At 39.4% G+C, this 13,054-nt stretch overlaps 1 protein-coding gene across 2 annotated transcripts in view; it reads left to right on the forward strand.

Annotated features, from left to right (window-relative positions):
* The first annotated feature begins 225 nt into the window (after positions 1–225).
* Positions 226–13,054, forward strand: part of NDUFS4 (NADH:ubiquinone oxidoreductase subunit S4) — a 66,884-nt gene continuing 54,055 nt past the window's right edge. Inside the window, exon 1 of one of the 2 annotated variants that reach the window (XM_032798923.2) lies at positions 226–417. In XM_032798923.2, the coding sequence (XP_032654814.1) occupies positions 244–417 (174 nt within the window). In that variant the 5' untranslated portion in view covers positions 226–243. The remainder of the gene's footprint in view (positions 418–13,054) is intronic. The other variant, XM_032798924.2, reaches the window with a different exon arrangement.

Here is a 13,054-nt window from a genome sequence, read left to right on the forward strand (position 1 = left end):
AATAGGCCCAAAAATTCCTAGGTGCCAATTTCAACAATTTGTAGTGCATTTGCACCACACTATGTCAGGGTCTGGGATTTTTTGAAACACCGAGAATACCTAGACTTCTTTATTTTACAATTTAGGGGCTTGGATGTAAAAACTCGGAAAGATCCACGCATCCCCCTGCCTGGTCTCCCTCCCCGCCCTCTTTGCTATTCCCTCTCCCCCTCCCAACATCCCCCGCTTGTCAGGAGGTAGCTGATGATTGGCACCTTCGCGTTTCCTCTCTGGGCGGAGGAGTTTTGGCCCTGGGAGGCCACCGTTTCGCAGCGATTCTGGCACCACCAGCATGGCGGTGGCGTTGTCAATGTCAGCGGCTCGGAGGCAGCTTGTGAGGGGGAGAGGCGCGTTCGCTGCCTGCCTGACTCCGGCCAGGTAACGGGGGCCCTGGACATCCCTCCCGGCCCGGAGGGCGGGCTATGACGGCCTCCGGCCGCGGACTCTGCTGCCCGTTGTTGTCGTTAGCGGGGCGCCTGCTCCAGCCCAAGCTCCGTCCGCGCCGGGGAGAGCGAGCACCCCCGTGGGGCTCAGTGTGAGTGGCCCTCGCAGCCCCTGCACTGGGGAGGGGTTCCCGGGGCCTTTCCCGTTCTTCCCTCACCGGGCCGGAGGCCGCAGCCGTGCTTGCCAGGATCCTGGCCTCAGCGTTTCTGCCACCTGGCACCTGGGCTTTGCTTGGCGCTGCTGAAATACAGGCCCAAGGTGCCCAGTTTCCGCGGGCGATGGCCGCCTGCCGAAGTGTGAGGAAGACAGAGCGTGGTGGTGTTCTTTATTCCGCCCCCCGGTATGATTCCCCTGCCCTCCTGCTGTGCTTTTGCTTTAGCTCATCCTTCTGGTGTTACAGATCAAATAGAGCGGCTGTTCACCTGGGCACTTCCTCTGACCAAAGTTTCTTATCTTGGGGCCCTTTCTTCTTCTTCGGGGGAGAAAATGAGTTCCGTGCGGCTGTTTGCGAGGGAGGTTTCTCCCCAGAGGTATCTCAAAAACAAAAAGAGCCTCTGTGGAACATCAAGGATCTATGGTCTTTTTTGGAGAGGGTCCTTGGTGATGTTAACTTTCTCTGTTGTTCTGGTGCTCTGATTGTCCTTTTAGTTGATGTCCTCCTCCTTGAGGTGACAGCAGTTGAGCACTGTGTAAAATTATTCCTGCATCTGTAGTGAAATTCTTTAGAATCTGTTAATAAAAACTTGACTTATTAATACCTTCTTATGCACAAAGGTGAAACATGAGTTAAAATTACACCTAGGAAGAGATTCTAAAATAAAGATAGCACTGAAAAAGTTTTTTTTTTTTTTAATGCTAAATACTTGAGGTTTTTATTTAACTATGCAAAATGACCTTTGTTTATACTTAAGAAGAAGAAGGATGGTGGATAGTGCACTGTCTGGGACTGGGAGTCCCAGGTTCAATTCTCTTCTCTGCCTGTAACTTCTTGTATGTTACCTTGTTCTCTTTGTTTCTCAGTCTCGTTTCTCAGTCTCCTATCAGCATAATAGTACTTTTCTATCTCTCAAGTGTTTTGCAGACATGAGGCACTCAATTACTGTTGTAATGGGGGGGGGGGGGTGGTCATATAAGTAAAAAAGGAAAATAGGACCTTTATTCTGTGAGGAGTTCAGGGTTCGTAATACTTTACGGTATACAGTTCATTGCCTGACCATGGATTGCTATGTGCACACAGAGCCCCGTTACATTTCTGGGGCCCTGCATGGTCACAGCAGTTGACTGGTGCACAATGAATTGGAGGATCAAGGCCTGATTCTGAATGATTTTAAGATTGACACCCACAATCAAGGAAATTCTGAGTTCAGCCTGAAACACCATTCATGTTTTTTTATCTATGTTTTTTTAGACCCAGCAGAACACAAGGTATCAGAGTCCCAGAAGATTCAGGACCCCCATAATTCTTCACAAATAAATTGAAATTAGGGCATCCAGCTTCATAGATACCAAGTTGTGACCATTTTCTGTTGAGTTTTTTTTAAAAACCCTTCCGTTTGATTTTATCTTTGTTTAAATCAAGTGGCAGTTAAGTAGAATAAGAGGAAAGTGTAATGCATGTGAGAAGCTTATTGGAGCAAATTACATAGAAAATTCCTCAGGAGCCCAGAAAAGTGATGCTGGAAGCAGGACCTGCCCTAGACCAAATGACGTCCCACATGAGGAGTATCTTCAGCATGTTCCCCTCCCATTTGTTAAACTTTTGAATGCCTTTTATTTTATTTTATTTGCAGCCGATTTCATCACTTTGGTACATAATTAATCCCTGTCATATAAGACTGACTGGCAATGCCCTGCCCCTTATATACCCATGAGGGGATGGCTGACAACATTCTAGGAGGTTTACAGAAAATGTAGTTCTCAGAAATTTTGGAAGGTTCCACAAGATTCTACGAAGGTCCAGAACATTCTAGGACGTTAGTGAAAATCAATCTACATACGGAATACCTGAAACATTTTACTTGGAACATTCTATTTTCCCTTTTGTCGCTAACAGCAAAAATAGGAACCTGAATTGGCGTCCCCCAAGCCCGGCACCTCAGGCAGTCTCCTGCCTCTAAACCTGGCCAGGGTGGGAAGAACTTACACTTTAGTAGTAGTAGTTGTGAAAATTTTACTCTGCTGTTTTACCCAATCTTCCCTTTTTATGGGTGTGGGTGTACGGTGGCAGAACCTCCTAAAAATAGCATTTCTTAATTGAAATATTGTAGCATTGCAGTCAAATGCCACCCAAATAGTTGTATCAAAAATATCTTTGCTGTAGGAATTTTAACAGCAACTGCATTCGAGTCCTTCAGTGAGCTCTGCATGGGTGCACACATGTGCCCATATACAGCAACTTTCAGGATCAGGGTCCTGGTATTTTGACACACACCCCACCTGAAGAAGACAATGTGCCCGAAAGATACTGAATTATGATGATAATGTCAGTACACCTTCATAATGCGCTTGATTTTAAGGTGTTATATCTCAACTCTTAAGCTTTGCTGCTTTTAACAAAATAATAATAATTTTGGATAGACTTCGGTCTTCTTGATTTCTTGTATTGAAATTGTCATAAGATAAAATTTTTTGAGGGCTTGGAAGAAAAATCTACAGAGACTACATCTAAACTACATTTTTTCTAGGATTTTCTTATTCTAGTTGAAATGCTTTGGTTTTGCTTCCTCTCTCTCTCAAGAGATGAAGATAGGAGTTTCAGACTTCACCTGATATTCATACAAGGACTTTTCTGTCTTGTAGCTGGATGCAGCTTTTGTCTGTTTAATTAGATATAGAAATAATGTAGCAGGATTTGCCAAAATCTTCAGAGCCTGAGGGTGGCAAGAGTTCTCTTAAGTCTTGATCATGCACTCCTTGTATAACTAAAACTTTTTATTAAAGTAAATGAGAAGTTTTGTCCTGCATACAGGATTGGCCAGTACTGGTTTCTTTTAATGAGTTTCTGGATACTACATTCCCCTCGACCTGTTGTCTTGGTTCTCCTTTTAATAACTTCTTGATATATATATTTGTACCTTTACATTATGACTTCTGGGTACCCTTCTGGCTCTGTCAATCTGTTTCTTCACTTCCTCAGGTGGGTATTTTAAGAACACTTGATAAAGATCCTGTAGGTGTTTGTCTGAGGGACTGAAGCAAATACGGTTCTCTCTTATGGGTTGGCTATAGACAACGGATTGTGTGATGTAGTGTGGATGAAAGCTAGAGGCATGTAGGTAAGTGTAGCAGTCAGCAGGCTTCTGGTATAGGGTGATGTTTGTGACCATCGCATATTTGCACTGTAGTGTCCAGGAAGTGGATCTCTTGTGTGGACTGGTCCAGGCTGAGGTTGATGGTGGGATGGAAATTGTTGAAATCATGGTGGAATTCCTCAAGGGCCTCCTTCGCAGGGGTCCAGATGATGAAGATGTCATAAATGTAGCACAAGTAGAGTAGGAGTGCTAGGGGATGAGAGCTGAGGAAGCGTTGTTCTAAGTCAGCTATTTGTTGGCATACTTTGGGGCCATGTGGGTACCCATAGCAGTGCTTCTGACTTGAAGGTATAAATCATCCCCAAATCTGTAATAGTTGTGAGTGAGGACAAAGTCACAAAGTTCAGCCACCAGGTGTGCCGTGACATTATCGGGGATACTGTTCTGATGGCTTGTAGTCCATCTTTGTTTGGAATGTTGGTGTAGAGGGCTTCTGCATCAATAGTGGCTAGGATGGTGTTTTCTGGAAGATCACCAATGGATTGTAGTTTCCCCAGGAAGTCAGTGGTGTCTCAAAGATAGCTGGGAGTGCTAGCATAGGGTCTGAGGAAGGAGTCTACATAGCCAGACAATTCTGCTGTCAGGGATCCAATGCCTGAGATGATGGGGCATCCAGAATTCCCTTGTTTGTGGAACTTGGGTAGATGATAGAATACCCCTGGTCAGGACCCTAGGGTTGTGTCTGTGTAGATTTGTTCCTGTGCTGCTTCAGGGAGTTTCTTGAGCAGATGCTGTAGTTTGGAATCGTTCAGTGATATCAGAGGGTAATGGCCTGTAGAATGTGGTGTCAGAGAGTTGCCTCGCAGCCTATTATTCATACTCTGACCGATTCATGATGACTACAGCACCTCATTTGTCAGCCTTTTTTATTATAATGTCAGAATTGCAGTAATTTATGTGGGTTTAGGTGCCCAAATATGAAAATTTGGACCAGATTTGTTTATTGGTTTGGCCAAGGTCACAGAGTGAATCAGTAGCAAAATAACTCACATTGCCTAGCTCCAAATTCTGTGCTCTTAATTCTACTAAGACATGCTTCCTTTCAGATATATAAACTTCTGTGCCAAATTTTATTTTTTTCATTTGGAAAACAGATTTTTTTTCTCACTCTTTTGTGTTTAATGAAGTTTTGGTTGCTTTCTTGTTTGTACTCCAGAATTACCAGTCATGTTGGCACACCTCTTAAAATAGTATGTGTTTGTGCTTCTCCAGTTGTTTGGAATAACTACAATGTCAAACAAATCACTAAATACTGAAGTTCTGCAAGTAGTGATGTTGTTTTTTTTCTTAACTATGGCATAGTGGATTTGTAACAATATTTTGACTCTGAAGGTAATACTCAAAAGGTAACTATAAATCATAGGATAGGACAAATATTTGTTCCAATTTCTCTTTTAAAATATGGATTTTTATATATATGTTAAAAAAACCCAAACCACAGCAAGAAAAATGTTTGTTTGTTTTCTCACTGATGGCTCACCTCAACATACCCAGAACTAAGCCTAGATAGGTTAACTGTGCCTGAGATACACCTATGCATATCTTGCAGTTGGATGTTTGATATTGTGATTGTAAAGCAGATCTTGGGGACCAGAGTCATTGATAGTTTATGCACAGAGAGAATAGTATTTATACAGTGCTTAGCACAGTGAAGACCTATACCAGAATACAAATAACTAGTAATAAGCAATCAATTGACATGTCATTCTCTGCCAGTTGGCCGATGAATCATATTAATTACTCATGCTCTCTTGATATCATAGAATCACAGAATATCAGGATTGAAAGGGACCTCAGGAGGTCATCTAGTCCAGCCCCCTGCTCAAAGCAGGGCCAATCCCCAGACAGATTTTTACCGCAGTTCCTTAAATGGCCCCCTCAAGGATTGAACTCACAAGCCTGGTTTTAGCAGGCCAATGCTCAAACCACTGAGCTATCCCTCCCCCACCTGGTTATTGATGGATTTTTTAAATTTCTCCATAATTGGGACTTTGAGGAGATAGTTGTATCTAGTATTAAATGGATTCAAGAACCTGTGGCTATCTTGGTTTTTACAATTTTTTCTCTTTAACTAATAGATGGAAGCATATTGGAAAGGCGTATTGGTCACTTACCATAGCTGAGATTTTTCAGGTTGGGAATGGCTAGCAAGTTGCAGGAAGTACACAGCTGCATCTAATATTAGTATATGATAATTGCTAACCTGTTTCAGGTACAGCATCTTAGAGAAGATATGCCATCATCAGATTTAGAGTGAGCACCGGGAAGCCTTTCTTAATGCAAATGTAGACATAGGCTTTGAAAATATCTGCTGTGTCAATGATGCAAAAGACATATCAGAGATTATATTTTTATTTAAATAAGAGCGTTAGAATACTGTTCTTCAAGAGAGATTCATTTAAAATTGTTCCTTTGTCAGAGGACATAGCAGGAACAGCAGATTTAGGGTATGGCTACACTCGAAACTTCAAAGCGCTGCCATGGGAGCGCTGCTGCGGCAGCACTTTGAAGTGTGAGTGTAGTCGCAGCACCAGCACTGGGAGAGAGCTCTCCCAGCGCTGCACGTACTCCACATCCTCATGGGGTTTAGCTTGCAGTGCTGGAAGCCGCGCTCCCAGCACTGCGGCACTGTTTACACTGACGTTTTACAGTGCTGTATCTTGCAGCGCTCAGGAGGGTGTTTTTTTCACACCCCTGAGCAAGAAAGTTGCAGTGCTGTAAAGCGCCAGTGTAGCTATGGCCAAAGTTAGTAATGTCTCTCCCTCCCTCCCCCCAATTTGTTTAACACTATGGGTATATCTGTTGTAGTTGTTAGTGTGTCTGTAGGGGTGCCTGTGACTAACATTCTTTCCATTTGGCATTGTCTGAGATGAATAATAAACACTTTATATTTTCATAACATTACATAAACTTTAATCCTCAGCTCTCTTCTGAAGGTCAAGTAGCTATCTTCCGTTGCAGTTGAGAAAATAAAGATACACAGTGCCACACAAGTGCGTGACTGGATTAAAATTAAAGTGCTGGAGCCTGGATGAGAAGCATACTACAAAGTCTGTAAGAGAGGAGGGGGGCTCTTGCCACTCCAGATGGAGGATGGGTGAGGCTCTGATGAGTGAGGGAGCCATGCAAGGCCCCATGTAGTGGTGTTCTCAGGACTCCAGATTGCTTTATCCAGCCCTGCATATTTGCATCCTGTGTGAGACAGAGCTCTGACCGAGACCTTCAGCACATTGGCTTGGCCCTGCAACTTCCATGTTCTCTCCCATGGCACACATCTTGGTCCTGATGAGCCAGGAAAGCTATTGTTCTGCTTTTTGGCTTCCGCTTTTATGGGCAGTAAGGATGTGAGAATGCTCTACTTATGTAATTCATTCCCTCTTGTGGTAAAAGCTGCATGGAAAGAAGAAGGTGAGCCATGTCCTGACCCAGGAATAGGGAGAACAAACTATTGAGCTTATAGCTTCAGTAAAATAATAAATTCAGCAGCCAAAACCTAGAATTCTGCTCCCATTGGGAAAATTTCCAAATACTTTCAGGGGAATTGGAATCTCAGCATATGCAAGGCCCTGATGATAGAAGTTAGGGTGATGGTAGAACACCTTTTATGTCATCTATTTTACTTCCTTGGTAGTACAAATTTTTCCAAACAGTCTATTTTCTAGTGCTCTCTGTATACGAGATCTTAAATTACTACAGTATTGGGGCTTCTATCATTTTTTTGGAGGAACTATTTCACAGACTGATAAATCTGGCCAGAAAGAGATCATTGTTTTCAGGCTAAATTTCCTGTTCTTAACTACTTTTCATTACATCTAGTTGCACCTTTTTGTCTCCCTAAATATCCTTAGAGTGGGAAAAGACACTAAGTTTTTAGTTTATAGTGGGAAAAATATTGCCTTTTGGGTTACAAAAATGACCTTAAGTAGATGTCTCCTGTGGCCTTGGGCATTATAACTCAAGTCAACTGTGGAGTCACAGTTTTCCACTGCAAATTTCAACTCCAGATAATATTTACTTCAATATGTAATCAGAAAAGCCAACAAGACAGCTTTTTGGGTGCTGCTTGTTTTCTGTGACTGGTAGGAACTGTTGCCTCCAAAGCAATCATTTTCCAAGTAAGGTTAGCATCAGAGTTGATATGGCCCAAAATAACTTTTAATGGGAATTCTGGATAATTAAATGTAAAATGTGTGAGAAACAAAACAGTGCTTGCTACCTCTTTAGGATACTTTTTATGGCTCGTCGCAGCATGAGACAGAACAGGCTGTGGATGAGTATCTAAAACTTTTATTTTTATTGGAAATAAAAGCAAACCAATGTGATAACTGTGATTGTGTTAATACCTATGTACTCTCTCATGACTGTCACCTCAATATGTTAAGAAGATATGGGAGTAGGACTAGGCTGTGCTAAAGTGTTAAAAATTTAACTCCTTGGCTGTCCCCTAAGTTATTTGAAAACAGCTATCATGTTGCCTCTGTATACATAATTTGTACTTCAGATAAGGCAGTTAGTATGGTACTACTTCCATGTTCTAAACTTTAAAATTTTCCCATTTATTTAAGTAAGCTTCAAAATAGGGTTTTACATAGCATAAATTTGTGGAAATATTAAAGAAATGGGTTCTTTCTTACTTATACTATTTATGTATGTGGATGAAGGAAAGACTTAATCCTGTTCGTAGCTGTTTCACTTATTTTTGATATTCAGATCATTTGTATACCGAAATAGTTTCCTTACAGTGCTTTTTTGTGCATTGCTGATACTTCAGAAACTAAAAAATGAACAATTTTCATTTAGACTCCATGTTTTAACATGGGGCTAGTGTGTGGGGGGGATCACCTTTTGCACATACTGTTAACTTTCCTATTATTGACTGGGTTCTGGAAATGAAAAACCATGTTTACTGTAATCCTGAGAAGCTTTACATACTTTTATAGGGAAGCTTAAACCTAATATTAGTATAGACTACTGAGTGAAATCTGCAGTGCCTTTACTCTCTGCACTATTTTATCTAGCATTCTTAGTAGATTTGGTTGAGTCCTGTGGTGATATAAACATTTTCTTTAAGAATTGTCTGTGTTTACATTACTTTCATCCTGTTACAAAAATGTGAGGAATTTCAATTTTTAAAAAAAGTTTTAGTTCAATTAAATGAAAGCAAGGCACTGTCACACGGTTAAATGTTTTGTTTCTGTAATGAGGTTCATTGTCGTCGTCTTGTAAGAACTTAAATCTAACTACCTTACAAACATGTATCTCAAGGTTGCCCAGAAGTGTCATATATAATCTTCTGTAACTAAATAAAATAGGTCAATCTAGAAGGAGATAAGGTCAAAAATGAATTTCACCTTCTTAATGTATATTCAAATTTTAAAATTAGAGCTAAAGTTTATATCAGATGTACTTAGGGACCTGAGAGGTCTCTCTTTAAACTAAAAATATGTGTAAATTGATCTATTATGTATTCAAGGTGACATTGTTCCTTGCTGTTCAATATGGTATATTTAGATACTATTTTGATAACAAGCCACCTCCAGCTGCTGTGATTTATTGCTGTCTGAATCTTCCCTAGACCTACAACTGATGTAGAGAAAGTAAATTAACTTTTGACTGTGCTAGACAGATTGTAGGCAGCCACAGAATTCGTGTGGGCAAACATTTCTTGCAGCTGTTTATTAGACTGGACTAGTAATATAGAAGTTTATTTTCATACTGAACTTTAATTCACTATTTTAAAAAATTGACTCTAAATTTACAGTTTACTTTTAAATAAATATTTGAAGGCATATCTTTCATGAAATTTACGCTCCTTAATATTTGTATACTTTTCCCAGTTGCCATCTTAATATCAGTCTAACAAAGTAAAAAGCCTCCCACAAAATGCTAATGATAAAATTTGTATTAATGTAAATAAATATTAGGTTTTAATTGACATTTAAGTAGATCTTTTAATCTTTGATATTTCATGCACAGAAGCTCTTTGGGAAACATTAAAACAACATAATTGAGAGACTACATGATTATAGTAATGAAATAAGGCATTCTTTTTAGATATTTGAAGGCCTAATGCGATGAAAAATGAGTGACTTACTTTTTTTGGTAATCCTTCTTTAAAACAACGTAGAGCTTTTTCCTGCAGTAGTCTGACACTGCTGTGATGCATTCAAGGAATCTTTATATGCGCTCTGAAAATTGTCTGAAGTGCAGTTTCACAATAGTGATGTTTTGTCTAAATGTAGATGTGATTGTGTTGAAAATGAGAAGCCACGGGTTATACTCTCAATATTGTTGCTTGTGTTTTGAATTGGAATTTATAGTAAGAGTAAGCTTTGCATCCTGAGCACTAGTTTTGCCTTAGGGGTTTATTCCACTTTGGAAACTAGTCAGCATTAGCAGGTAGTCCTTTTAAGGAGCTAATAGCTGCTCAAAAGGCAAGAGCTTAGAGAGAGAATACAACAGAGGAAAAAGAAAAAATATAAAGAAAAATCAACTGGGGTGGAGGAAGGGAATAATGCAGTAACTAAGAGAACAGGGGACCATAAGAAAATATAGAAAAATAAACTATTTGGGGTTTTTTTTTTTAATGTGTCTTTCTCAGTACTCTAGATTAAACAGAAGAGCAAGTACAGAAATTAGCTATAAATAGAAAATAAGAAGGAGAAATTAAGATACGTGAAGACTGGAGAGGAAAAAGGTGGAGTGAAAATATAGTTTAATTTGTCTAAAAATAAACTACAGTAAAATCACCTTATGTGCTAATAACATACAATAATGTATCCGTCATCTGTCTAAAGTATTATTGTCCCAAGAGAGTAGATACTTACATTATATAGTGTTCTCCACTATATATATCAGGCTTGTTTTCTAAATTAGTTTTACATAATGATTATTTTCAAATGTGTCCTAGAAAATTTGTTGTATCTAGATGTTTGATGTAACACTCTGTAAAACGATAATAGGAGACCCTAGCAGGAGGTAACTTGCATTGCAATTGGTCATTTGTTTCAAGCCAAAGGAAAATGTGCATGATAAAAGTTAATTATTTCACAGTTTTGCCCACAACAAAAGCGCATTGTGATTAGACTCTTCGTAAAGAAAGATGTAATACTTTTTATATTCTGTGTTATCTCTGAGAGGTTTTAAATCTTACTGATACAGTGTAATGAGGTTAAAGATCAAAAGCAAAGATGCTGCAAACCCTAATGTTCCACCAGGAGTCCAACTGGAACTATTGACTACTGTAGTCTGGCCAAATTCTGTCTTAAGAACTCTAATGATATTTACAACACAACCTGACTTTTATTAGATGTTCAGTTAATGTTAATTACTGGATGTGGGATTGCACCATTGTGCGTGTTGTCTGGATGCAACACTAAATGAAGCATACTAAAGTGTCATGATGGTTGTTCCACTCTCAGTACTGTAAAATGCAGGTCTGCAGCAGCTGAACATATTGGAGCTGGAAACAAATTCACAAATGCATAATAAGACTTAAAATCAAATGTGATGAGTAAGCAGCAAGGTGGATAATTATGGTGGGAATAGTGACAGAGAAATAAGATTGGGGTGGAATTGAGGACAAAAGCTATAGGTCAGGAAGGAAGCCAAAGGTTGGGGGAGAAAAGCAGGACAAAGGAGATGGAATAAGAATGAAACAGGACAGGATTTCAAGGGGATCTATTAGCTTGATAATCCCACTGTCATGTCTAAAGTGAACTCTGACTGCAGACAAGTCTGCGAAAAGTAAGTTTCATTTAGTTACTACTTCCAGAATGCAATGCATTTCTTCCTTTCATTGATTTTATGAAGTATTTCAAAGTGGAACGCAGTGTGTGTGTGTGTGTGTGTGTGAGAGAGAGAGAGAGAGAGAGAGCTGTCTTTGCAATTGTGGCTCTCTAGCCAAACAGATAAGTTGGCTTCACTTGCGGCCTGAAAACGTTAAACCAAGAAGTTTCTCAATAACATTTTAAAAGATTATTTCATATACAGTTAGCTGTATGGTTTTTAAATGGGACTATTCTGGGGATATGGAAGTCAAGAATAAGATGCACAAATTTACAAGCCAGGTTTTGTGGCCCTCACTATCTTTTGTGTTATCTCCACACCTATCAATACAGTGCATGTTACTATAAATGCTCAATGAAATGAAAAGGGAGGCAACATCAAGAGGAAAGGCTAGACATGCAGTAATGTAGTATAACCTAAAATTTATGTAAAGGTTCTAGTGTTTTTTTATATTGTTTTTTGTTTAATTTTATACAATTCAGGATACGTTTTATACCAGAAGAAGAGCACAGACTTTCCTACTACAGAGGTGGGTTATGGATAGAGCCCTGCGTGGATACAAAATCTGCGTCCAATCTGCAATCTGCAAAAATAGTCTGTGGATATTCGCGGGTGTGGATATAAAGCTGATATCCACAGAGTTATAGGACTCTAGTTGTGGAACTTGAGTTTCTTTCATTCCTTGCAGTGTTGGCATTAAACCCTGGGACTTTTGTTCTTTTTACTACAAAGAGAGCACTGAGCACAGTTTTTTATTTACAGTTACTACTGATGTGGCCTGAATGTATGTATGTGTGTGAGGGGAGAAGTTTGATATTCAGAAAACAGACATAGCAAACTTAGATCACCTATGTTTTAATTGAAATTCCCTCCACCTTCAGCTTTCTCCTCATTTCTCAAGACCCTTTCCAAAAATAGATAATCCCCAAATCAATTGATATAAATTAAATTAAGTAAATGTTTCCCCTCTAACATCCAAGTTTCCACTATTGCATTGAGAATCTGCCAACTCAGGATTATGATCAGAGATTAATTTCCAGACGTGTGTCTTCTGGTTTAGGGAGTAGTGCATAATGCCCTTTCCCAGTTACACACCAAATTGCTGATCAGAAGTTATACTACAACAGATCGCAATAGTGAAAAACAATTCAATCACTTGACATCAGTGGAACATCTTATAAATGATCCCATTGCTAAAGAAATTAATATCCACAATCTTGTCCTTTTTACATCACATGTTCTGTGACAGCTACTACAGTAATTTAGAGTTGATCTCGGATTGCTTCATTCTTAGTGTGCTGAGCCATTCTGACGAAAGCGCTTATTTCCTTTTTAATGAAGTATTTAGTACTTACAAGGTCATGAGTTCAATTTCCAAAGACAGGTGATCTTCTGTACTAGTTGGCTTTGATATATGATACTTGGTAGTTAAAGATCAAACAGTGTTAATTTTTTTTTTTTTTTTTTTTTTT

This window comes from Chelonoidis abingdonii, chromosome 6, assembly GCF_003597395.2.
Source record: "Chelonoidis abingdonii isolate Lonesome George chromosome 6, CheloAbing_2.0, whole genome shotgun sequence".
Classification (NCBI taxonomy): domain Eukaryota; kingdom Metazoa; phylum Chordata; order Testudines; family Testudinidae; genus Chelonoidis; species Chelonoidis abingdonii.